Genomic DNA, 27,999 nt, shown 5'->3' with positions numbered 1-27,999 from the left:
ATTTTCTCTGATATATGTCAGGAACAGGTTTTATTGATGATGCACCCAAACATCTATACTGTAGGAATACCTTCAGTGGGCTAGATTCTCTTATTTACATAACGCTTCCACAAATTCATACAAATACTTGCTATTTTTTCATGTCAAAGTATAGATATAATACATTGAGAACAGAAGATTTAAATGTTTTATAAAGCAACTGTCACAACAAATCTACAAATGAAAATGTATGATAGAAAAAAAGACCAACCCTTAACTACTGCAAAACAAGGCCTACTTCAAGTTCTGTACAAATGAGTTCCCAAGTGTTCATGAAATAAGGAGGGAATGCAGCTCTTCTATGTTTCTGTCCTCGAGAATTCTGATAAAGGCAGATGTCTAACATTTTTGATAGTAACTCTTTCAAGGGCAAGGATGAGACAAACCAAGCAGTTTGTACAGCGAATCTTGTCCTTTTTGTTTGCTGCCTCCAAAAGGAGAAGTATGGTACAAGAGGAAGACAGTTTTTCAGTTCTCTTGTTTCTTTTGAGGCTTGTTCTCACTTGATGTGCAGCAATTTATCGTCTGTTTTTAATCGCTTGCGTCTGGGCTGTAAGAAGTCGTCCTCAGAGTCGTCTGTATCATCCTCCACCTTTTCCTTCACATCAGGGGTCTCCTCGGGTTCAGGTGTTTCAGGGAAGCTTTGCCCTGGGAACATCTCCTTCAACTTTTCTTCAAAGTACAGACTCACTGCCTCGCCAGATATCGCCATCTCTGACCCCGCCTGCCAGAGGAGGAGGAGAGGACGGGAGAGGAAGAAAGTGAGGAGTGATATGGAGGAAGCAGGTGTGAGAGTACCATTGAGCAGGAGGAATGAATGGTTGAAGTAGGGAGGAGGAAGAGGAGAATGAGGAGACAAATTAGATTAGGTTAACACTCCTGCTGGCAGGGTGGCCCTGGCTCAACCTTGCTGCAGAGATGTCCTGCTGCCCCGTTCCACTGTGGCTCCATGAAGCATTTCCACACTTCAGAGTTGAGATATAATATTATAATCAAGCTGGCTAAATACTTTTTATATTTTTACCACAATCTCTGAGTTGTTGAAAACCTTCAATTCCATTTATTCCAGAGAAAATGAACATTTATATCATTTTAACACTAGTAACTAATGGAAAAAAAAATCTGCAGATGTTACATGAAAAGAAGAGCCTTAATGCCTAACCAAAATCCACGATCCACTGAAACAAATACAAGATGAGCTCCAAACTCCGCAGTTCACTCACACGACGAGAAAGTCTAGAAAATGAAATCTGGCCTGATGTTCAGGCAGCTGTTGGCTCATTATGTTTTGAACATAAAGGAACTAAATACAACAATGGGCAGGGTGAGCCATTCTGTGTTTTGGGTCTGCCATGTTCGCATGCTTCGCTCGTGTATGCACACTTGGCTTTCAAAGGCGTGCATTTTCACTCATCACCACACAGGTTCAACAGAGCATATTTCTGATCACAAGCAGCCACACCTGTAAGTGATCCTAGGTGTGTTCAGATGCGAATCATGTTTGAAACTTTCAATCACAAAGGGCAGCAAAACACTGCAGCCTGTTAACTGTTCACTGTTTCACTTAACAGATACATACTCATCCACATATTTCAAAATAAAAACTAGGACACCCATCTCTCTATATGCATACACACAATTGCATACATGTTGTCTGCTTACTCACCTAATGTTACAATGCTGTGAAGACGCATGCTCTCACATTACCATTCATTTTCATGTTGGATAGATATGCTCTTCATAATATTAAATTAATACATGTGAAAGTGAAAATACATGTGAAATTGAATGCATTTGAAAGAGAAAATACAAAATTGACAGTTTAAATATATGTGATGAAAGCAGAAAACGAGCTGCCCAAGGTTAACTACTGTTAGCAAAGGCCCTAATAACATAAAAAGTCATCCACATTACATTTTGTTTTGCATCTTAGAATGAACTGTTTGTGTAGACACACCCCCACACCACTACTGCTGTACGTGTTGTCCGACCACATCGTAACTCAAACGTCTTTATACCTGATCTGAATGGCTACAAACAAAGGCGGACTGAAGAGTCGATTATCAAAGGAGTTGGGTTAAACGTTTAATAAAATTAAAAGAACAGGTATAAATGTGCATATTTTCAGACTCTTCCTTTCATGTTGCTGCACTTGCTTGCACTCATGAAACTGGTATAAATAATTTTTCTAAGGAAGTGTACACAAAGACCTCTGAAGTAAATTTGACCAAATAACACATGGATACATTTTTAGACTTTCTCAAGACACCCTGTAATTTAGTTCTTATCATCTTTAATTAAAATTAAATGGAAAGAATGTGATGCATTTTTTCTACCTTTTATGTATCATCACTGTAGATTAAAACCGTATGAATACTGAAGTCTGCTTCTCATGAATTCTCTGACATGAAGGGCAAAAACACTTCTTAGAGCCTCAGTGGAAGGGGACAGGACATCTGTGCTCCATCTGAAATGGCTTACCTTCGAATTAATCTGTTTCTCCTCATCATAAACCTGGATTATTCGAGACATCTAAAGAGGGGCAATAACAATAGTGAAGCAGCAAGGGGGGGAAAAAAGAGTTCACAGCACAGGTAGGTTAGATAATAACAGATCAGAAATCTGTTTATGGCCCACTGTGCTCAAGCCCACAAGTTGTGCATCACCAAGTAGTTACAGCAAAAATTAACAGCAAGACAAGTTTGCAGTTAGTGTTAGGTTTAGATTTTTAAATCCATCTAGTTCACTTTGGTGTTACTGTTCTTGCTCACAACACATTTCCTACTTGAACAAATGTCAGTTTTTACAATTAGGTCTTTGATGTTTTTTCACCACTTGTTTGTGAATAAATGCATACTTTAGGATTCTACGTGGTGATAGTATGCGTGTGGAATGGTGTCTGATACAATCACAGGAATGAATCAATCATCAACATTATCAGAGCCCTCCACTAACCGGTGCTTTAAGTACTGCCACTCTCCAGGGCTTGCCTTCACAATTTATGATAGCCTTTCTTCCCCTCTATACGCTATTTTATACAGTCATTACCTACCCAACACTCAGTGACAACTGTTCCAGGTAGAATATTTGAAGCACATGGCTGTTAAACAGGAACTGGCTCTTCAATTACACAAATTCAATTTGTTAGAATAAGTATTGTTTAGCCTTCACTTCTGGAAGATGTAACAATGAAAAGAGTTTCAGTCTATCATCAATGCAAGACCTTCATATTTGTTGCCATGGGTGGTGCCCTTTGTTACCTGAAGAGTCACATGAGTAATTATGCTCTAATTAATGACTGTCTAATTGCCTGAAGAGGGGCTTGAGTAATCTTTGAACTGAAAACAAACTGAGTAATCTAATTACATTACAGTGATGAAGTCATATATTGTTGAGTCACGTAAACTAAAATGACACAAGGTGTCTCGAGGATTACCAAAACCATTCTTCAGTCTACTGTGCTCGCTGTAAATTTTTGAGGTTGCCCTGCAAGGCTCAGGGACTTTAATGAACTGATGTCTCAGGATTGTTTGGATCCAGACATTTTTCACTTCTTGATAAATTAAAAGCCCTCTTGTGTGGTTGGAAGGTAAATGACAGACTGACAGTAAACAAGAGTGTGTTCCACTGCATAAACACGTGGTTTCATAGGTGATACCCAAAGCAGCACCCAAATGAAGGAGCCCAGTGAAGTAAATACATCCAATACATGCAAGGACATCATTCCTTAACAAAAGAAATGCATAAAGAAGAGGTGAAATGTGATGTGATGTGACCACATTAAAACTCTTAAGCTGTGGCTTATCGTTGTGATACAGAGTGTTAATAGGGTTCAGACAGTGTTCCTGCAGCCAGTGTGAAGACAGCACAGTGACACCTTTACATTACTCCCACAGCCAGTGTTAGTAGGTAGAGAAACTATGGATGATGCAGGCAGTAAGCACCACTTCCTTTTCTAATGCCAGACTGTGTATTCAGAGGGTTAGCCTAATATATACATATAATTATATATATATATATATATATCTATACTGGTTTGCCAACTCTGGCCACATTGAAGTGATGTATGGCACCTACCATTGACATATGAACACTGTTTATTGCTTAGCTATCCATTTCATAGGTGAAGTACATTGTTGTGAAATAAACATTCATTTAAATGCTTCATGTTTTAGCCTAGCATGGAACTGGTCAATAATTCAATCTGAGCCATTTAAATAGCTTCTGGTGATTAAGACTTATATCAGTCTAGCCCTTGTTATACACACACACACACACACACAAGCAGATGCCATTCCCCAAAGCAAGCTCAAGACCCATGCTACTCACCTCATTGTACTTTGCACAGTTTCTGAAGACCAGGCGCATATCAGACACAAACTCTTGGGTGGACTTGTAGTACTGGGAGCTCCGTAACTGCAGTCTCCTCTTCACTTTCTTCAGGTCCATGGGCTGCTTGATAATTTTGTAGTAGTTTGGCACCTGAATGAATAAAAGTGGGTCAGACAACATCTGCAAATTGGCCTGCAATTTGAGAGAAACAACAGTCTCAAAAGACACTGTAACTGAGGTTTCGGCTTTTGGGACAGTTTGGATTTCTTGACACAAGTTAGTGTTAATTAGTTGTACCATTGATGCCTGAATATTAGCTATGGATGGGAATCTACTGATTTCCCAAACAGTTTGTGACTGGTCACACCCAGAGCTTGTTAGAAGACAGGTTGAATTAAGAAAAGAGAATAAAGTGGCAAAAAAGACAAAAGGTTTTTTTTTCCTGTGTCACAGATGGTTTTAACCTTCATCTTTACATTTTTTGGTCTGTCCAGGGCAGAAGAAAGAGGACATAGGCCATCAGGCAGTAGAATCGGCTGATTTGCATGTGTAAGTAAGTGTGTGTGTGTGTGTGTGTGTGTGTAAGTCATGCAGAGCCACTTACTGAGCTGGGAACAGGTTTCCTGAAGCCGACGCTGAGCTCATGACAGAAGATGTGCAGCAGGATGCGTTCACATGTCTGCAGACAGAGCAGGAGAGAGAATTAGCTGCCTCATACTGATCATTACGAGTCTTTTGAGGGTTTGGTGGCTGTACACACCCTTTGGTCCTGGGGACTCAGGCCCTGCTCGCCACTGGTTTTCCTGCTGTCGTCACAGTACTCTATCTCAGGGTTGATGATACTCCGGCAAAATGTGCAGAGAAAGTCACCCCTGACAAGTCAAAATAAATAAATTGCACAGAAGACACTGGGTTACCGTTATGTTTAACTGTGTTTAACCTTTCACCGGCATGGTCAATTAACAGCAGCCACAGTCAAAAAATATTCAGAATAATGTGGAGCAGTGTATTTAGACATTGGGTTTAGAATGATGAATATGTCCGCTGATATAGTCCTGTTAGTACAAATCAGGCATCCACATTGCCTAAAACAATACTGGTCATATGTCATTAAGTTTGGAGGTGTGTGAGTTGTAAGCGTACCCAGACAGTGTTCAACAGCAGTTTGACTGTTGTTATATAAAAACAAAAATCACCTACACTGTTCACTTACTTTGGAAAGATTTTTATGGTGGGTACATGGCATTTCATATGGAACACTTTGGGACAGCGGTCACAGCACAGCAGGTCACCGCCATTGATACAGACAGCACACCAGTCTTCATTGGGGTCTTCCTCTTTCCCAACAGAGTTGTCTGTTCCAGCCGACGCTCTGCCACCTTTGGTGTCTGTCCCCTTGTCTAAGTTTCCATTAGTAAGCAAAGCTCCAGCCGTGCTCCTGCTGTTCTCAGAGGATAACGAGGTAGTGGAGGTCATAGTGGTAGCGGAGGGAGAGGAGGTGGCAACACTGGATCCATTTAGTCCAGAACAAGGGGTCTCAGACTCCGGTTCTTTTTTGATGCGCTCCCCTAAAGCCTTGAGCGCATCTTGGCCTGCAGATACGACTCCCAATACTGGAAGGGGGCTGTTCTCTGGACTGCTCATCTTGGGGGAAGCACATACAGAAGCATTAGATAATGCCATGATAATCTTGGGAACAAAGTTTATTTCCTCACTTAACACTTTACTCATCAATTCATCAATGCATTCCCATTTTACTAGCAATTACTGTTTTCCCTGTGACCCTACCAATCTTCTGTGCTACTTAATATTGATGAGCAGGGCATATCTGATTATGTCCAAGGCAAAGACTGATGGATTCTGTCTGAATAGTTATGCATAGTAGAGCAATGACCATTTCATGCAAAACCTTTTTTAACTGAAACTAATGTAGTGAGAAGGATGCTCTCGTTCTGGCCCATTTAGCTAATGTTACCAGTCATCGGGTGTTTATCCTGCGTCAGACATTTGCCTGTTGTTCTGGGAAGGATCATAAATAACTAAACTTTCCTGTCAACAAAGTGATGTTAATGGAATTTTAGATGAAAATGGTCTTCCTGCACTCCTGGGTTTTCTTTCTACAAGAAGCTATGGGAAGGAGAGCCCTTGTGACAGGGGAAGCCAGACGTAAATGCCATGCAGTACAGATAACCAGCTACCAGCAATGTGATCTTACAGCATTCAAAAACCCTGTGGCTTCTTTGACTGATGAACAGTCTTCATACCATGCAGGCACTCCTGGCATCTTTGCCCCGCTCTGTCTTCAGAGAAGCAGCTGGACAGCTGTAGCTGTCGTCTGTACCCAGCTCCTGCTTCACTTTCACCTGCTCCATCCCAGCTCCACCTCCTGGCCCCGCCTTGCCTGCAGAGCTACAGCTTGAACATGCACAGAGAATAACAGACTATGTAGAAATTATTGACGCAACCGTTTATTAACAACACAAGACCAATTAACTACTAATTATTACTTGTTACATTCACTGAGATTGCACAGGGACCATAACTGTAGTGACTTCAGTCCCCACATAGAGCAAAGAACAAAGAATTTGTTTGCTTTATTTGCTTCAGAGTGAATGATGGCCCAGTGAGGTATTCAGTGTTTAACAAAGTGTGTAAACCAGGGCTAAAAACTGACATTTTTATAGGGGGATTTGTGAGTTCTTGTGTGACAAAGAAGAGTACTTTAGCTGCTAAGAGATGCTAAGAGATAAAAACACAAGACCTTACTCATCATCCAACTAACCTCCTCTTATTTATTTGTATCGTGTAGTGGGGTAATATACAGAAAGAGGGAAACATGTGTGCAAGCATGCTGTAAACATGCCAGTTCATCTTTAACACCTTTATCAGTCAGTGTACCGTTCTGGTGTCAACATGTAAAATGTTCAGTGAATAACTTCATATCTTCTCACCTGCCTCTGCTGCCTGTGCTGGATGTGCTAGAAGGTCGTGCTGGTGTGTGTGCATTTGATGGACCTGCAGACAGAAATGAGATGGAAAACAGATGCTGAAGCAGCAGTGATCACTTTCTACTGTGTAAGTGCATGAATTTCATGCATTTCTCTACAGTGGACATGGAGATGTACACAGTGTCTAGGAAAGAGATATGATGAAGGGGTGGCACTTCACTCCCAAAATGTTTTCTATATCAGTTTATAACATAGTAATGGCATATCATCACACGGCATTCTCTGGAAATTAAATTTAGGTAGGCTTATACATTAAATTATTTTGTGTATTATAGATGTAATGCTGCTCTAAGCTCTGTCAGGTGTAAATGGCAGTTGATGTCAAAGGGAGTCCCTCTCCCTGAATGTGTGGCTACCTGAAGATCCAGAAGAGTGCGTGGACAGTACAGGTGAGGGATTCATGTCCACTGAGCCTAGCTGATGTTGCGTACTGGCTGTGATGTAGCGAGACAAGAGGTGTCCAAGGCTACTGGAACCTGCGTCCTCCAGCTAGCGATATGAGAATAGCAGAGGAGCAGGGAAAATACCAACAGTATCACATTACTCAAGAGCTCAGCTAGATTTTGTAAAGAAATATACTTAATGAAAATTTGAATGAATTAAAGTTTAAGAGATCCAAAAGAACCAGGTGAATAAAAAGTAAATGTTACAGATCTTACCCTAGTTGAGAAAAAACATACATAATTAAAATAAGGGCACCTGGATGGGTGGGATCTCAGGTAGGCAGGGCAGGTTCTCAGGATTGGTGACAGAGGGGATGAGCTCGATGGGACCTATGATAGGGCTGGCAGGACTGCGGTGAGCGTGGGCACCAGCCATACTGGCACTGGTTGGACTTGTGGGGTTGGCATTATGTAGGGATGCCACCGGGAAAGGGCCCGCATGGCCTGGGTTAGAATGCTGCACAGAAAAAGAGAGGAGGGATGGAGAGAAAATAAGAAGACAGGGAGGAGGAAAGGGAGGACAATGAGACACCTCTATCACTCAGTTTTATCAATATTCATGTCTGCATGATCATGCATTTTGATGATAACACATGCTGCACGAGACACACAAATGACAAAGTAAGAAAAAAGGTGCCAAACCCCTGATTGTAGTAAGAAACGAAACCTTTGGTGGCTCATCTCAGATTCTATAGACATCTGTACACAAAGAAAAAGGGGCTAGATATAGTGGAGGTCTCTCTTACCAAGTCTTACATGCAGGCAGCAAATGTACATTTTCATACTGCACACATTAGTTAACTTGGTTAAGAAAATAATAAGCTTCATATGAGTAGATATATTACTAAGGCAGTGCAAAGAGAGTCAAGAAACAATATATCTGCACCTGGCTATGGCTCATGTAAACAACTTTTTTTAAATTTAACAACTTTATTTTGATTTGCTCATCTGCGTCTTGGGTATGGAATGGTCAAATGTAATTCTCTGTGCACCTAAATTACAATTAAAAAATATACTTTTCATTTCCATGTTTGAAAACCAATTTTTCCAGCCAAAATTAAAATTCCAGCACACTCCCAATTATAACCCCATCATAATTGAATTTGTTTAGTTCATGCAAGAATGCCATCACGGTCACACTACTCCACTGATCTACAGGTGGCGGTAACAGTCTAGCTGCAATATGCAAACTAAGACAGGATAAAAGACAACTGCAAACTAGTAAATGTAAGCAATTCTGGACTTAAAATATTTTTTAAAAAATTGGCTTTGCAAATGTTTGTTAGACCGTAAACAATACACACAATGCATTTTGGTAGGCTAAAACAGCATGTAACAATCACTTTTGTTTGTTTAAAACAAAAAAGCTCCGCAGGGCCCCTTTAAACTTGAAATGCTAAGTGGAATTTGGCATTTAAATTTGAATTTTGTCAAAATTGTAGGCCAGACATAGCAGTTTGCATTATCATTTGAACAAAAGTAGTATTCTCCCAGGCTTGTTTTGAGAAGTCAGTGGAATTACAAATCAAAACCAGTGGGCAAATGTAACATGTAATGGTCCTTTTCACAACAGGAACTTAGTAATACACGATGTAATATGTAGCCATTGTTGCAGACTTGGTTTTAAGAACAGGTTCTTACAATAACAACAATAAAAACAGCAGACATCTGACTGAAATTGAGATAAAACACACACCCTAACAGTGGTTTGACACACTGGAAGCAGAGAACTGGATTCTGCATTGGTATATAACCTTACATCCGATGTTCATACTGGCATGAAAGAAAGTAAATAGCAATATCAGCACCAATTCTTCTGTCTCTCTCACAGCCGCTTACTTCACTGGCTAACCAACAGAGCAAAATGATGAGAGCAGTCTTGCCATTGACTTTGTGATGAAATATATCTGAAAACTTACAGCTTATAAAACACAGTGGTAGACAAGAAATCTTCAGGTTACGGAAAGTCCCATTAACAATAACTGCTTATTCAACCAAGTGAAGGCAGCAGAAACAACCCAACACTGACATAAAGCATCATCATCTTTGAGTAACCTGCCTTATCAATGAGGTTTTTGAGTCATTGAATTTAATTAGTAATAATCTAAGCAATCTTCAAACATGAAAATGAAAGTCACATTTTTTGTATTTAAATGTATGCTATAATGCACACATTGTTAAAGAAATACCACTTTGATTAAATGATTCTGTTTTATTACTGGCATTTCAGAATGCAGTACTTGAGTGATGAGGGGTGCATTCAATTCCCCAAATCCATGATTCCATTTGACTTTCAGTTTTAGGCTATGATTTGATTGAAGTTAAGCATTTTTTGATCAACATATCCTTTATTTTAAACAATGACAACTTAATTAATTTTCTCTAAAAAAAAAAAAAAAAGAAAGAAAGAAAGAAAGAAAAAAGGGTATTTTACAACAGCTTGACTTTTTGTTGGCGGCTCTCTGCAGGTTAATGGTAGGAAAGAATCCAGAGTTCACGAAAATAAACAACAACCCTCTGGGATTCTTTTTAACTAAAGTTAAAAACTAAAGTTAAAAAGAGAGAGAAAAACATAGTGGGACAATTGCTTATCCTGCTTTTGATTTTGTTAGTTCATTCCAATCAAACTTCGATTTTGAATCAAAATCATGACACCCCTATTAAGGTTGTTAAGATGATAGCAGTGCCACCAGACCTTTATTCTAAGCATATACATCTAAAACATTCCAGGTTAAGCTATTTGTTCAAACTCAGATAACAAGAACTGAGCCACATCCTGTTTTTTTCACACTTATTAACATAAAATAACACATAATATAAACATACTTTATTTAAAAGAATTGTGATCAGCATATGCAGTGAGGATGATGTTTCACAGTTGATAAATACGTGCTAGTGTTTGCTGGTGAACAAAATATGCAATGGTGTCACCCTTAATTACCTTATCCTAAACTCTAAAAAACCCCACAATCACAATGTCAGTATTCCCAATTTCTGTTTGATATCTGTTTGCATTGATAAAAAGATTTTTCTTTTTTACTAAAACGGTATACTAAGAATATAATGCTAATACTGCCAGGTGTGTTCCTATATAGTTACTGCTGTCATAGTAGGACTGATATTTTGGAGTAAACACTCTTTTCACAAATGTAAAACAAATTTCATCTGTTTTCATACAGCAAAAATGGAGTGTGTTGGTACTGACCTGTCTCTGTAGCTGAGGTTGCATCATGGGGGGGTAATGCTGTCCGTTATGTCTCGGCTGAGCCGTGGGCATTCTGCCCTGTGGTGGACCTGGGAGACGCATATGGTGGGACGAAGGGTACATGGCGGAACCTGGACCACCATTCATGCCCCCAGGCCCCCTTGGTAGCTGCTGCATACTGATGAGCCTTGGAGGCTGTCAAAATCACACATAAACACAGACCATGTGAAAATCAAATCACTGGATCAATACAATCGTGGTAATTTATGCAAACAACAAATATTAGTGCTGGCATGATAATTGGTAATTGATAAGTCTGCTGATAACAATGGAAAACGATGGAAATGATGGATTAAATATCAGTTATAAACTTATAGGAGTCAACAATCCATCAGTCTGGATCGATATATCGATTCAATGATCAATGATATATGATAGATACAAAGTGAAACATCCTTAAGAGTCATTTTTATTTTTAAATTCCCACAACACGTCTTCGTCACTCATTCAGTCAAAGCACACCTCCTTCCTAAACATTTAAACAGTGCTTGCATCAGACTGGTAACGGCAAGCAGCCAAGAAAAAGTCGTTGAGGATATTTAGTCCCCTCTGGGGAATTAATCAGAAGAGTGTATTCTGGATTCCAGAGGAAAGACAGTTTTTAGGAGATCAGGAAACACAATGGACCTGGCAGGGCATCTCACTTGTCCGTTGGCTAACTTGTTGCTCTCATTAAGGCAATATCAGCTACTCTGTCTAAACACTGTCAGGCTGAGAAAATGTGCAGGCAAGCTGAAATTCAACCAGTGCAGTGACAAACCAATGGCGAGAAAAAAAAGCATAAAGTATTTATGTTATAATATTTATGAAGCTATGACTTGGAAAAAGTCTACTAGCCGCTATGGTCATTTATGCAATGTAAAATGTCATGGACTTAAGACAATAATGGTGACTAGCAAAAACAATTGTTTTGTCTATGTTTTTTTTTTTTTTTAAATGTCCAAAAGAAAAGAAGGGGTGGCAGCTTCATTAACTGATTGTGTTACATGGACATGTACAGTGCATCCGGAAAGTATTCACTTTTTCCGCATTTTGTTATGTTAAAGTCTCATTCCAAAATGGATTAAATTAAATTTCTCCCTCAAAATTCTCAAAATACCCCATAATAACAAAGTGAAACAAGTTTGCTTGATTTTTTTGCAAATTTATTAAAAATGAAAAACAAAAAAATAACATGTACATAAGTGTTCACACCCTTTGCACCAGGACTCTTTCTGAAGCTGGCCGCCCAACTAAACTGAATGATTGGGGTAGAAAGGCCTTAGTCAGGGAGGTGACCAAGAACCCAATGGCACTCTGACAGAGCTCCAGCGTTGCTCTGTGGAGAGGGGAGAACCTTTAAGAAGGACAACCATTTCTGCAGCACTCCACCAATCAGGCCTGTATGGCAGAGCGGCCAGATGGAAGCCACTCCTCAGTAAAATGCATATAAAAGCCCACCTGGAGTTTGCCAAAAGGCACCTGAAGGACTTTCAGATCACGAGAAACAAAATTCTCTGGTCTGATGAAACAAAGACTGAACTCTTTGGCATGAATGACAAGCGTCATGTCTGGAGGAAACCAGGCACTGCTCATCGCCTGGCCAATACCATTCCTACTGTGAAGCATGGTGGTGGTAGCATCATGCTGTGGGGACGTTTTGCAGCAGCAGGAACTGGGAGACCAGTAAGGGTAGAGGGAAAGATGACTGCAGCAATGTACAGAGACAACCTCGCTGACAATCTACTCCAGAGCGCACTGGACCTCAGACTGGGGTGAAGGTTTATCTTCCAACAGGACAACAACCCTAAGCATACAGCCAACGTCACAAAGGAGGGGCTTCGGGACAACTCCGTGAATGTCCTTGAGTGGCCCAGCCAGGGCCCAGACTTGAATCCTATTGAGCATCTCTGGAGAAAATGGCTATGCCCCAACACTCCCCGTCTGACCCGATGGAGCTTGAGAGGTTCTGCGTTAAAGAGTGGGAGAAACTGCCCCAAAATAAGGGTACCAAGCTTATAGGATCATACTCAAAAAGACTTGAGGCTGTAATCGCTGCCAAAGGGGCTTCAATAAAGTATTGATCGCAGGGTGTGAAAACTTATGTACTTTTATTTTTAATAAGTTTGCAAAAGATTTTTTAACTTATGGGGTATTTTGTGTAGAATTGTGTGGGAGAAATTTAATTTAATCCATTTTGGAGTGAGACTGTAACAGCAAAATGTGGAAAAAGCGAAGCGGCATGAATACTTTCACTTTCACTATATCGTCCCATATCAATCACAGGCTGCTGCACTGAATCAAAATTGTATTGTGGCAGACAAAGAAAAGGTTAAACATTACATCACGATGAAACCGGTCATTTATCCTTTAGAAAGCCACTGGTTCTGCGGTTATAGCTACGATTTGTTTGCTTTCCACTTTCTAACAGAAATCACATGTTTTTGGGCTTTTACTGTTTATTGGACAAACTTCAATACACAATATCAAGACAAGGACAATATCAAGAGATCTCTTTGGGTTTTGGTTCTTTATGATGGACATTTTGTCTTTTTAAAAAAAAGACTAAAATCATGATCAATAGTCATCAAAAAAGAAAATAAAGAAAGGTAATCAATTGATCAGATTTTCATCTATTTCAGTACAGAATACAAATAAAATTCAAGCGACCTTGTTTAAGATGGTAATTCATCAAAGGGATTTATTTTCATCAAATTTACTTTTAGGTTCCGATTATAATATTCATAACATCTAGGTTTGTTTCCTGCTTACTTGTTGCTTGTTTGGTTTGATTTAGTGAAAATACAATCCATGCATGCAATGCTTTTTAGCAGCTGCCTATAAATCTTGAATAGTACAAGTATGATGTTCTTGCCACTAAGATAAATTTTCAGTTCCTGCTCACAAATGAATGACCACACAAGATATAATAACACCAAATAAAAACAAAGGTAATGAAGAGTTTACTGTCTGGATCAATCAAGTTCAAAGTTTATGTTTTCCTTGTGTATGATGATGTGCACAATGATTAAATGAACTGAAATGTCTGGAGAGAATTTCAAGCAAAACTAAATAAACTGATACATTAAAAACAAAAAAAAATTCCATCTGTTGCACTAAGAAAATGTTGAATTCACTCGAGCGGCTGGCTGGAGCAAAGATTTGCACTTTAACTGACAGTGATACCTTGATTGGTGAATGTTTTCTGTACCTGCTGCTGAACCATGGGTGGGCCCGCCTGTCTGGGGTGTTGCTGGGACATCTGGGAAGCGATGCGCATCTGTTGCTGGATCTGCTGCTGGTGCTGTTGTTGTTGCTGCTGTTGTTTCTGCTGTGCGTAGGCTGCCTGCTGCATGTGTTGCAGCCGGAGCTGAGCCAGGTTGATCTGTCCTGGGTGTTTGCTGGGGTGGCCTTGGCCTGTTGAAATGGGCTGTCCTCCTACCATCACATTGGGGGGTTGCGCAGGTGGAGGAGGCTTCTCAATTACCAAATTACCTACAATAAGAAGAAGAGAGATGAAAGTACGTGCACATGCTCTCGACAGCAGTGAAATATTCTGTTATTTTACATATGTTGCAGGGTACCTTAATTAATTGCTTACTGCTTCATATTCAATCCATTTATGGCCATTATACAGCAGGACCTTAGTGGCAAATTAAGCAGTTGATCACACGTGGCTACAAATGCATCACCAGTGTTGGGATCTCTGGCCATGTGCTCTAGAGAACAATAGAGCGGCCTACATGTAACCCATAAAGCCTGACTGTAGAGTGACTGTCGGTTTGAGACCCCCCCATGACGCATACCTTATCATAAATCTGAATTCAAAGTCAGAACTGACACAGACATTGGCTGTGGTCACCGCGACCCTCAGTCGTGGCTTTTTCCCCGTGCATGCTGTGACAATGAGAGCTATTACTCTGTCCAAGGTGTCCAGCTGCCGAAGGGGAGCAACATTCAAACGCGCCGCTTTTTCCCCGTGCATGCTGTGACAATGAGACCTATTAGGCTCCCCTAAGTGCCCGGCTCGCCGAAAGCGAGCAACAGTCAAACGTTTGATCATTATCATCACTTTAAATCCTGGGCCTATTGTACGCTCTGCTCTCCTCTGCCGCTTAAAATAATTTTTACTTTTCAGCTCAAGATGCAGGGGTTGCACTCTGATTTCAATTAATTACATTTCAGCACCCAGTTGCAAACTCTAGCCCTGCTTCACAGGTGCACCACACTGTTCTGTCCAAGGTATTTATGCAGTGACTAAGCCTGATGAATCTCAGTGTGATCAAGGCCTAAGACTGTTCTCAGTCCTAAGCTTGATCAGAATAAATCAATAAGAAACTTAAATATTTAAGAAAGGGAAATATTGACTGATGTGGGAAAATAAGGTAATAGGCCTCTCTCACCTAGATTCACCACATTTTTGGCCCAGAAGGTAGGATCACAGAAGAAGCGGACAACTCCATTGGCCTGGGGTGCTGGTTCCAGTCTAGCCTTGAAAAGCTGGCGAAGCTGGAATAGGATCTACACACACACACACACACACACACACACACACACAGAATAAGCATGGTTGTGTCAGAGCAACAGGTAGCTCATATGTCAACATGTGCTTGGGGGCAGCAACGGTAGAACCCTGCCACTGGTGGTTAGGCTGCCAGAAAAATATATTAACTAGGGCCCTATATCGTATAGTTTATTGCTGTTCACACCTGATGATGATGATGATGATAGGATCACAATTTACGTCAAATGCTGACATAACTCAAACATTCCTCAAAATCAGGATTTAAACCTAAAATTGGTAATACTTCCTTTGTACAACAAAAATATTGGATCCATCAAAAGTCAAATGTGAAGTCTTATCATGACTGCAAATCAGTCATGTTGTCTGTAATATAAAGTTTTGTTCAGAGGACAAAGTCTGCTATAGCTTCACAAACTGCTGAACATCAAAAGAAACATACCAGCCTCTTGCTGTAGAGCAATGCTGTGCTGCTGCCAGTAGTGATGGCCCAATGGCAGAAGTTGAGCACATGGTTTATCTGTTGGGCCAGCTGGGTGGTATCCTTGTGTTGAGCCACAAGTCTCATACAGCGCTCTTTGGTCACACTCTACACAGAAATGGAGATTCTGGTTAAAGGACTACTGAAAGCCTCTCAGCATCCTAGTTAAATGAATGAGTCTTGAGCAAGTCAAAATACTTTACCAGCTATTGCAGAAATGTTTGCACATGCACAGTGATGGATTAGATGATTAGATACGATTAGATTCAAATTTAATGATCCTGATGGGGAGCTTCAGTTACTGTAGTACGCCTTAATAGAATGCAGCTTAGACAAACTATGCAAATAAATAAGAACACAGCAAATGGGGAAGTAGCCACATGTAAGAGTGTGTAACATATAACAAATTGGATTCGGTGATAGAACTTTACAAATATATGCAGGAGAAACAAATCACAGCAAGGCTGTAGTAAGGCAGAAGGGTATAAAAGAGCAAATGAATGAAAACTATATTAGATTAAACAGAAAATGCATCAGAATATCAAGATATATATTAAATATCTAAATGTAAAGCAAGAAATCTCTGTCTGTCTTCCAAATATCTCAAGAACTGTTCCTCCTATCGACTGTACACTCGGCATGTGTACTGGTGGGGACTCAAGAACAAGTAGTATAGAATTTGGTGTAATTTGGACACCCAACACATTCAATATTAATAAACCCCGAATAACCAACTGAACAGCTCTGGGGCTACAGGGCCAGGGCTTCAACTAAGTGAGTGAGATACACACACACAGAGACGAGACTGTGGACCAACAGTCAGAAAAACGGTAATTTAATTTTACGTGGTTCCTTCTGAAAGGAGAAAAACAGACAGCGGAAACAAAGCTTACAGTAGACAACAATCAGCATGGCCCAAGTTTACTTTGGGGGAAGCAGCAGTAGTGCTGCAGGAAGCTAAGCAATAAATGTAGCGTTGTGGACCAGGGCTGCAGCAAAACGCACTTTAGCCATCTAAAAGAAGGCCCACCCTAAAAAAATACATATTGATGTCAGTTGCAGTGGACAATATATGCTCCACTGTAACATAATGTTACACCAAGCATCATCCAATGTTTTCAACTGTGTAATATTTTCTCTTTACTTAGTGGCCATAATAATCTATTAAATCTTATTAAAAATAATCACTAAATTAGTTGTTAATTAGTATTCAAAGAAAACAGTCACACTACATAATGTCCAGAGCCATACAGAGAGTTGCGTTAACCCTGTCTCTCTCTTTCTCTCATCAGCACTGGTTATATGCACTGTTAGATAATAAATTAGAAAGATGACACAATGTGAAAATGTGCTGCTAGAAGTCTCATCATATTTCAATGTGTAGACTCCAAACACACAAATCACACAAAAGCTTTTTGCAAACCATACATTTTTAAAATATGACATAATGTCAGTAAACTTTGTATGTTTCAGTTCACTGACAGTAAGTCTATGCACACAAAAACTATTGTTTAAAATCCATGACAATCACTGTACTCATTATCTTTTCTGAGTGATTCTGAAGCACTTCTGTTTTTTAGCCAGACTGACTTTGATTAATATTCTCTTACCTCTAACTGCTGCAACAAAGACTTCCCCTTCTTGTTGATCTCATTAATAAGAGTAAATACTGCGATTTTAATCTCGTGCTCCACCTTCTTCTGTGTCTCATTCAGTTCTTTTAACCTGGGTGAAAAAAGACAGTCAAATAATTCATGTAGAGACTAACCACCAATAGACATGCTGTCAACAGGTAGCACAAGAGAGGAAGCTGGTGATGAAAGAGTCGCACCTGCTTTGCACCTGAGAAACAGAGTAATGGACGTAGTTCTTCTTGTCCTGTAGTTTGGTCACACTGGTCTCAATGATGCCTTTCTGGTTCTGGAAAGCCTCCTCCAGGAACTGGTACCTGAGAGGTGAGATGCACCACTCTCACCAACAACTTTTGATGTATTGAATGAATGATCGGACTAACTGTATAAAGTAAAAATAAGATGTATAGTCAAAAACTATATTTGGTTTCTAAGGAGAGTTCACATATAAAAACTAATGGGCCAAAACAAGACCCTGTCAATTGGCAATGTTCACATGTCCATCGTAAGTACTAAGGAACCATGTTTGAATGGAACTACAGTCTCTCGCAGTCATGTGAAAAAGATTTATGAGAACTGGGGGAGGGTTCCTTTGATTTGTGGAAGGTTAACAGCAGAGAGTTTCCATTGATCTTGCAAGATGTAAAACAATCAACGATTAGATGGCTCAAACAAGAAAGCAACAGGGCTCAAAGATTCAAACCAAAAGAAATTCAAACTACTAGTATCATCTACCATTGGCTTAGTGGGAAACCAAATCATGCTGAAGATTTGACAGCGTGCCAAATTCAGAGTTTCCTGCAGTTACACCAGCTGATAACTTTGGGCAGCTCCCTGCATTTCTGATTTGATTAAACACCTTGAGATGATTGGTAGATATGTTGACAAATGCACTTGTGGCCAATGCAAAAACACGCACAGCACAAGGTGTGGAAAGAACTCGCATTAGACTTACTATTGGATTTTAAGTACTGGATATGCTGTGATCCTGCTGCTGGATTTCAGTGTCATTTTTGTCTGTTGTATGTCTTTTATTGTAAATGACACTGAAATTTTCTTTCCCAGTTTTTCTTCTTACATCATCCCCTGCATTAAGTTAGTTTCATCAGGTGGTTCTGGAACTGCTGTTGTGATCGTTTAAGGCCCATTAAGACAGTGACATGATGTGGGGAAAAATGAGTCAGACAGGGTCACATTGTTTGTTGTCCCTCTAAGACATCTCGCTCCAAAGTGACTACTGTGATGGACAGATTGGCAGGAAGCTTCACACTCCCAGTTACACAAACATTAAGGTGGTCATGTATTTCACTGTGATGGATTACCTATCTCAAGCATGTTTCAGCTCTCTGCAGTTGATTGTCATAATGTACCGAAATGACCTGAAAGCAATGGCCAGTGAATGCTAATGGTAATTAATGGCCTAAAACGTTCGAAATAGCACGACAAAATACCAGTACCATATCAGCTAAAGAAGCTGACAGACAAGAGAAGCTTTAGTAATAATGAAATAGTACGTTGGATGTGTTAGATGCTGAGCTACCTGTGCTCCTTGTGCTCTAGTAGCTGACAGTCTCGGCATGTCAAAGTGTCACAGGTCTCACAGAAGAGCTTCAGTGGCTCCTGCTTGTGGATCGGGCAGAAAACCGGCCTCTGTCCTGACGTACCTACAGACTCTATGGATACACAAGAGAAGGGACACCACTGAGCTCAACTGGATCAGGGAGGGCAATTAATAATAAGAACAGGAGAAAGAAAGACAGAACAAAGGAAAAACAGCATCCAAAAGCTTCAGGATGTATGGTCCCCCAGCTAGAGGTACCATTTACCGTACTCTGCAGCACTGTTACCATGGCAATAGCCTGTCAGCAGCAGCACCACACTTGCTGTGCTTTAACTATAGTTTGTGTTGCTAAGGCTTTTGCAGTTTCAGCTTCAGTGAAAATTAGTCAGTCCTTCACTGTGCTGGTCAGCAATCTTACCAGGGGCAGCGCCAGCATCTTCCTTTGTGTGAATCTTGTGGTCCTTGGTAATTTTGACCCTCTGGTGGGCTTCCACACAGGTCTTACACAGCCATTCTCCACACTCCACACAAAAGCCTATGGTGCCCGCGTTGTCTTCGCAACTTGTGCACACCTTGAGAAGAAACCACCAATAAGCATCCAAATGATTTTTATGCAGAACGGTATTGTAGATGAATGATAAACTTCTACAAATGTGTCCTCAGCTCAAATGATGTGTCCTTGACACTGATGCAGTATTTTAACAACATTTATTTGGGGGCAAAATAAAACCCTTCCAGACTGAAGAAAAATTTGTGATCTCAAAATGCTTATTAATGCTTATTATTAACTTATTAATATTAGTAGTTCAAATACAGGTGCATCTATTGCTTAGGAAAGCCACTCATACACGCATATTAAAGCCTAAACTACCTGGTACTCCATGGGATGTGTACTATTATAGATCTTTTATAATTTTGTCAAATAAATAATATTCATTCACAAAGGAGTCAGGAATTTCAATCTTTTGAAAAGTCTGATCCGATAGGGACACTAAATAGATGGTCATGGTTCTCTAAAATCAACTGGTTCATATGAATTGGGAGCATTGAATCAAGGCATGCACAGTGTGGTTTTATTGGTGGCACTACAGGAAAACCAGAGCAAACAAAAGAAAATCAATCTCCATCCTGTATTTGGAATAAAGGTTGATTACGCTTTCTTTGATTTTACCCCAGCAAAGTGCCAGACAAACCCCTGACACAGAATAAACATGTCTTTAATATACTCCTGGCAACTATCAATTAAGTCATGGCACAAAGGCAGCTGTAGGCTTGTCCTCCCATCAAGAATTACTGACAGCAATATTAACAAAATAAACTGTACAAAGAGTACTCTTTGTTTTAAAACAACACAGGTATTATGTGTCTGTGTGGTTTGCAATTTGCTCAATCTATCATGAGTAATTGAAAAAAATACAAACTTGAATGGAAAAACAAAAGAAAAAAAACATGACTGATTTCAAAGTGTATGATATGATATGATTCTAGTATTTATATTGTTCTAGGCTAAATGGAATTTGTGCATATCTCAATACAACTGCCTGAACCAAATAAGAATTGACCTTATATTAGCTTCATTAGAAAATAAAAAATATAACCCAAGATTATGCCAAGACCCCTGCAAACAGCAGAGGAAAAACTTCAGCGCGAAACGCTGATAAAGTCATACCCATGTATAAAACACGGCCACAAGTCCAACTCTTTAGATATACCTGTGCATCCTTTTCATCAGATGTGCTGGTGGCTTCTGTGGTATCTTTGACGAAGTAGTTGTCAATAATGTCACTCTGTTTATAGTCCTGGTGGCACACCGCACAGCGCATAACATTTACTAGAGAGACAGAAAAAAGATGGAAATGAGGGCGGCACAAGTCAAATGAGAATAAAAGGTCAAACACTGGGTTTCAAATTCAGTGCTTAATGACATTTCATTGATGACTGATCTCTGAAGAAAAATGGCAACCCAGCCAAAAAAGCACTCATCATCAAAGAGAGGTCCATACATATGTTATTATCTGACTTCTTTTGAAACCCCACCTTAACTCTAAGCTAACAGTCCTGCTTCATCAGGGATTTCCCTAGATTTTCTTTTTGGGACAAGGGAGGGCAAAGACCAGATAATATGCATCATGCACGGTGTACACAGTTTGTGTTTGCACCTTTAGAGCAAAGTGTGTGTGTGTGTGTGTGTGGGGGGGGGGGGGGGGGGGGGGGGGGGGGGGGGTTAATCATTTCACTGTATAGGTACCAACTCAAGGGCAGACAAAGAAATGAGACAGAAGAGGACAAGGCAGAGAGAGCTTGATGAAAAAAAAGTGGAGACAAAGTGAGGGATGTGGGATGTTTACATCCAAATCCCCACTTGAAGGTAAGAAATAAATCATTTTTGGATCCTGTTTGAATTGTGTCAAGAATTACATATATGATGTTTGTCAATTTAAAAGATAAATTGACAGACATCATATCAAGAATTTTGCACATCAACAAAGCTGCATTTAATAGATGATGAAAGCAATATAATAACTGTTTGCTGCATTTCGTGGTATCATCAAAGCAGTGGCTGATAAAAGGTACAAGGGTTTAAATTATAAAAAAAAAAAAAGCCCTTGCCCTTCTGTCACAATTTTCAGCAAAAGCCACAGCCAATAATAGAAAGGTGGCCCACTTTTGAGATAAATGGGCAGTGACAAACCATACAAGATGATTAACAAGAAGCCTCCAGCAGATTTTCTACTAATTTCCTTTAGGTAAATTCCAGTTGTTATTAAAAATTCAGCCTATTCACCTGGCATAAGTGATTTAGCAGTTGCCTCTATAAGATTCAATCTAGTCGTCCTTGGCAGTTTTATTGGACTATTGAATCACATGGCCAAACAACAAGAACTGTTTCACTTAATCACTTTCTCTGGCTTCGTTAATGGAATTAGTTGAATCATAAACCCCAACAAATAATTAGTTCAGCACATTAACTTTGCCGCTTATCTTCTATATGTCTATTATGCACAAGAATAAATTTCATGTGAATTATATAAATTGAGTCGGCATAATAGTTATGTCATTCCTCCAGCTGAGACAAAAACCGGTGTAAGCCAGTCTGAGCTGGACTACACTGGATTGAGCAGCACACAGCCGGTTTGTGCAGGCTCCAGCTGCATGGGTCCCTGGGTGATTAAGAGCAGCTGAACAGAGACTGTGTTGAGGAACCCACACAACCCCTAAATACACACACATATACACAAATGTGCCACACAGCTGTGACTCTGAACTAGAGCAGTCCATGCTCAGCTACACCTCTGTATACCCTGTTACCTTCACATCAACACACAAGCTAAAGAAAATATGGACAGGAAACAAGACTATCAGCGTCTTTTAAAACCAATAACAGGTTGGCTACAGCTTAGCCAAATATTAACCTAATCGTTCTGCAGGTTCTGGTATGACTAGTACAACTGATAGACAAGAGCAGGCTGCCACCACAGCTTAAACTGGGATCAAGACACCATCAGTTCTCCTGAAATACAGGAAATGAGAAATCACAGGGAACCTCACTTATCTTGTAGAAATGGCAGATATAATCACTCAACACTCAACACTGCTGAGTGTAATTACGTCGATATGGAAACTACAAAGGAGATTTGGCTTTGATGGACCCTTCTACAATTTATTTAGATTATAAGACGAAATAACAAGCAGATCAAGCAGAAAATCATTTGAATCTTAGTCATATTTAATTATCTTTATGCATTTCTTTTTTGCGACGCATTGAGCAATGCTATGACAAAAACAAAACCTGATCTAGCCATCAAGCAGACGGTGGTAGGATTTCATGAGTTAAAGCATTCTCACACTCAACAGGTACTTCTGGATTTTCAAGGTCTATACGAGGAAAAAACAATAAGAAAATTAAACATTATAAGCTGCCTGCAGCTATTACAGATGGCATTTGAAAAGGGAAGTAGAAAGTGAGGATGAATTCATGAATGAATTAGTCAGTACAGTGAAGTTGCCTCTGAACTCAGCATACTGACCTGGTATGCCTTCACTAATAAATATGCACCTTCACCAAATATCTATCACATAAAAGCTTACCATATATTCTGATAACATATGATTAGCCAGCTTCCCTCTAACCAGGTAACACACTGGGTTTAATACCATCAATCATCAGTCTGGTTAAATGTTCTGACCAGGGCAGGAATGACATACGCTGTCAACGTTTATATGAAGCCAAGTTAATCAATGCTATAAATATAGTTACTAACAAACTTTTGTGGGGTTTGAGTGCTAAGGTGAAAATGCTTAATTAGTAATTTCCTTTCAGTTTATGACAGGCTTTCACACAGTGAGGAAAGTTGTGGGGAAAAAAGATACAGATACAGATGCATAGTTCACTACTGTATTAACTTGAGTGTTTTTAGACCCCAGCCTCCATAATTCTAGTCCAAGTATGACCAAGTCTCAAGGCATCTGTGGCTAAAGGTACATTTAAAGTGAAAACATTTTCCACATAAGTTTCAAATTGTAGGAATGAGTAAATCTACGGAATCGAAAAATACAGCTTTGTACAGCAATAGTTTTACCCCAGAAGCAATCCTTAGTAGTGACAAGACATTTCCATAAATACAATTCAGACCATGTGATCCTCAGTCTCTCCTGAAACCAATACTAATATGATTCCTGAAAACAGCATTTAGAAATTATGACATTAAAAACTTTCCACTGAGACAAAGTTTAACAAAATTATATTGAGCCAATTTGAACCGTAATGCTCAGAGAATTAAGAGTAGGAAACTAGAGCAATAAAGAGCAATATGAGATGTCACCATGAGACACTTCTAAGGTCCCTCAAGTTGAACTGAAATACGACACTTATTTTGTGTAGACTGTCAGTGCTCAGATCAGTTGTACTTGAGTCCAGACATCTGCCAGCATATTATTGATAGAGTAGAAACTGTCAACTGATGGAAAGACTGAGGTTTAATTTGCTGAAGTCAAGAGAGCAAATACCTTTGTGAGGACAATTATTGATTGAACAATTTTGCTTTAGTCTAAGTCTGCTTGCTCTCTGAGTGAAGCTTTTGATAAACCAGCTGAACTATAGTTGACTGACTGGGATCTTCTGCCAGGTATCTGACATGGAAGCTTTCCAAAAACATATCAGCATCATGGAGTCTACTAGGCAGACGGTATGATGTGTGCATCTTTTGAGAGCAGTAAGGTATAAATGTTAACAAGACAAGCTCATGCATGCACTTACATGATATCATAAATAGTAGTGATTTCATTCATTAAAAACCAAATAAATACATTTGAGAACTTATATTTTGACTTTAAAATCCCATAATGACTTACCTATGACATAAAATTACGAGAAAAAAAATCTGAAGAGATCTGAATCTCATAATTACTAGAGAACAGATGGTAGTTTAGAGATATCCCACAGTCGTATTTTGATACATGTCATTTACATAACAACTTAGCAAGTATACAGTATAAGTATAAAATCAGAATCAGAAATGCTTCATTGATCCCTCGGGGACATTGGGTAAAATGCTGTTAACATGTAAACATGACATATGGATATCAAGGAGTCGAAAAGTTATAACTTTTCAGTATGAAAAAGTTATATACATTAACTATTTATTAACAGTTATTTTCTACTGCTACTAGCTGCTATTGAATATGGAGTTGTGGATTATCAGTTTGAATAGCAGGCAACACTGTTTGATCAGCATCCATTCATCTCAGTGAAACATATAGACAGATGAACTGTAAGAGCGGCGGGCATGTCAGGATAGCATTGGAAATATGTCAAATTAATATTGACTTGCTATTGATTATGGCAGATATGACAGAACTGTCTGTTGCAAATTCTTGCAATTTCCCTGCACTGCAATTTCCCAGCCTGGGATCAATATAGATAAGATAGATAGATAAGTATATCTCTCTATCTATCTATCGCCACCATTGACTAGGCACTTTTAGCTCTGATTTCTTGACAGTTCTTAACCCAAGTAAAACTCAACTGATCGCTTTGGTCCACATGTGGCTCACTTCCCACTGTTTGTGTATATTACGGTGGAAGAAGAGGTTAACGGTTGGACCAATGACAGGTTCAGGATGGAGACAGAAGTGTGTTTAACAACAGACAGACGCGTCAACTTCTTCAGCGCAACGCATTAGTTTGAAAATCAACACCTTGGTCGGTAAGCATCGGTGTGGTTTTATTTAAAGGGTTTCTGATCAAATCCTTAGCTATATCAATGAAGCCCTAACTCCTGACAGGTAGCAGTTCATCTTCGTTTACATTCACTTGGATGACAGAGCAGAGAGAGAAGTGTTCACAGGTAGATCTAACGCGTTGTACTCACTCGTTAAACACTCACCTATGTGTGTGTCAGTTTGCCCGTGTGGTCCCGGTACCTGTACGCTTATCTGTCTTTCTGGTTGCGGGATACATTTTAGGCAAAACGAGTGCAGACAAGGCAGAAGTTTTGGTTCACAGTCACGGTTCTGAAGACTTTGTTTACACACTGCGCACGTATCCAATAAATTAATGGGAGTGGATACCGGTGTAGCCGCTGGAGCCGTAGAAGGGGGAGACATTTCAGAAGTGTGTCCACCAACAGAACCATCTCCGGCGTTTAGAGCATCAGTTGCCGGTGGTTCTGAATTGGTGCAGTTGGACCCAGCAGGGCTGACGGCGTTGCTAGCACTACCATTGGCTTCACTCCGCGCACCAGCCGCCCCGCCACTGCTAACGTCCCCTCCGTCGATGGTGGGTGTAGGTGCCTCGGTAGCGTTGTCGCTGGACTCTGTTTCGTCTCCATCCTTCATAATCGCTTCTATGATTATTACCGCATTTTCGTCCTTTGACTCTGTTTGCTCATTGTCTTGCACTGAAGGCACTGAGTCCGAATTGGCAGACGGTTCCATATCTTCCTCGCCTTTGTTATCCGCCATCTTCCTTCCTCTTTGAACCGCTGCACGTCCTGCGTAACTTTTCCGACCAGGAGTACGTATGATTACGCCGTGACGTCGCCCAAAACTCGACTGTCTTTATTGGCTTGCTAATGTAATTCCCGATCTATATATCTACCCATATCAAAGCAAACTGGCATATACTGCACTGCGTCTATAGTGTTCTGATAATGTGCCATGACATTGTGTTAACTATGCCTTGGCTTATCAAATATTTTTGTTCCATGATTTGCTTTCACATGATATAGCATGCTTGTATTGTAAATCTTATACAGGATGCTTTGACAATACTGTATTAACTATTGTCAGACAAATAAAGCAAATACAAAAAAAAAATCATGTTTTAAAATATCATAATTCATTGCTTTCACAATTTTTGTCTCATCGCAACGCCAGAAGGAGAGGAGGACAGGGAATGAAAGAGTGGTTGTGTGTGTAATTAACACGGCCTGCATCTGGACTTAATTTTTGCCAGCAAATACATCACCAGCAATTAAATTATCACATGCATATGTATTTAAATGCAATTTCAAATCAAAACAATAATAAACTAAATATATACACATCAGGAAAAGCTATTTTGTAGTTTAAAGCTTTAGCAGACTTTTCAGCCAAACATGTGAGCTGTGATGGCATTAGTGGTCAAAACTAGCTGAGCACAGAACAAGAGTCTGCTGACAGTGAAAAAGAAATGCAGCCAATCAGAATATGAATTACCATAATGAAAACTGACTGGTAGAGAAAGAGAGCTTACAAGCTGGAGTGATGTTACAAAAGCACTTCCTTGCTGAGTCTGAACTTTTTGTAGTGATGTTGACAATGGTGTGGTGTGGTGGATGAGTGCTCAAAGATGCATGGGTTTAAAAAGAGCATTGTGGGTGTGTTTCCATTTGGTCCATCTTCGTTGAACTGATACATTATTCTTAATACATCTTCAATAGTTGCCTTTAATAGACTGTCTACAGTTAATAAGTGCTTGAGAGATAGCTTACATGACTCATTCTTTGTATATTACAGCTCTATGTTTTCTTCCAAATTTGCCCTGGGATAATTTGAACACACTGTGAGATATCTACTAAAATTGGGGTATTTTGGAATTAATGCTGTTAAATTAGTAGTCCAAATCAAAAATGCCTCTCAAACACAGTTGTGTATACTTTTTTTTACATAGAAGAATCAACTTTTATTGGCAGTATATATATATTGGCTGACATCCTCCTCTCACCCACCTCCTCCACAGAGTCCAGTGGGCAGCCCAGGACAAAGCTGGCCCTCCTTACCAGCTTATTTAGTCTCTTCCTGTCCCGGTCCGTGCTGCCTGGTCTCCAACAGACCGCAGCGTATTGAATAGCAGAGGCTACCACAGAGTCATAAAAAGTGTTTAGGAGGGACCTGCACACTCTAAAGGACCTCAGTCTCCTCAGAAGGTGGAGGCGAAATTCTGATAGCAGAGGATGGTTTTGATCCATCAACCTCTGGGTTATGGGCCCAGCACGCTTCCGCTGCGCCACTCTGCTATTGTTCACCCTGGATGGAACTCAAACCCACAATCCCTGGCTTAGGAGGCCAGTGCCTTATCCATTAGGCCACGGGGGCTTTAAAATAAACATTTTAAATCATTTCCACTGAATGTAAAAATCAAATTATTCTGTAGTTCCATGCTTTACAGTTCGGGTTCATCAAACAGCAGTTACATTCCAGTCCACTAGATGTCTCCAGCAAAAATTCACGGCCATGGTAGGATTTTATTTTGAAGA

At 39.9% G+C, this 27,999-nt stretch overlaps 1 protein-coding gene across 5 annotated transcripts; it reads right to left on the bottom strand.

Moving 5' to 3' along the window:
- Position 1: 1 nt before the first annotated feature.
- trim33 (tripartite motif containing 33) lies at positions 2–26,293 on the bottom strand. Of its 5 annotated transcripts, none has more exons than XM_046396636.1 (21): positions 25,648–26,293; positions 20,974–21,092; positions 19,680–19,833; positions 19,241–19,373; positions 17,901–18,017; positions 17,680–17,794; positions 16,031–16,177; positions 15,470–15,587; positions 14,278–14,561; positions 11,028–11,222; positions 8,465–8,521; positions 8,079–8,279; positions 7,736–7,868; positions 7,323–7,386; positions 6,636–6,780; positions 5,585–6,015; positions 5,132–5,243; positions 4,976–5,050; positions 4,369–4,521; positions 2,521–2,571; positions 2–763 (listed from the first exon to the last, which is right to left on the bottom strand). In XM_046396636.1, the coding sequence occupies exons 1-21, from the start codon at positions 26,222–26,224 to the stop codon at positions 539–541; spliced, it is 3,606 nt and encodes a 1,201-aa protein (XP_046252592.1). In that variant the 5' UTR covers positions 26,225–26,293; the 3' UTR covers positions 2–538. The 5 variants fall into 5 exon arrangements, with proteins under 5 accessions (XP_046252592.1, XP_046252591.1, XP_046252593.1 ...); XM_046396635.1 differs by having other exon boundaries at positions 6,636–6,786; positions 25,648–26,292; XM_046396637.1 differs by lacking the exon at positions 2,521–2,571 and having other exon boundaries at positions 6,636–6,786; positions 25,648–26,292.
- Positions 26,294–27,999: the final 1,706 nt, after the last annotated feature.

Source organism: Scatophagus argus, chromosome 8 (genome assembly GCF_020382885.2).
Source record: "Scatophagus argus isolate fScaArg1 chromosome 8, fScaArg1.pri, whole genome shotgun sequence".
Classification (NCBI taxonomy): Eukaryota; Metazoa; Chordata; class Actinopteri; family Scatophagidae; genus Scatophagus; species Scatophagus argus.
Note: the sequence above shows the minus strand (reverse complement) of the source record. Positions and strands in the feature narration are given on the sequence as shown.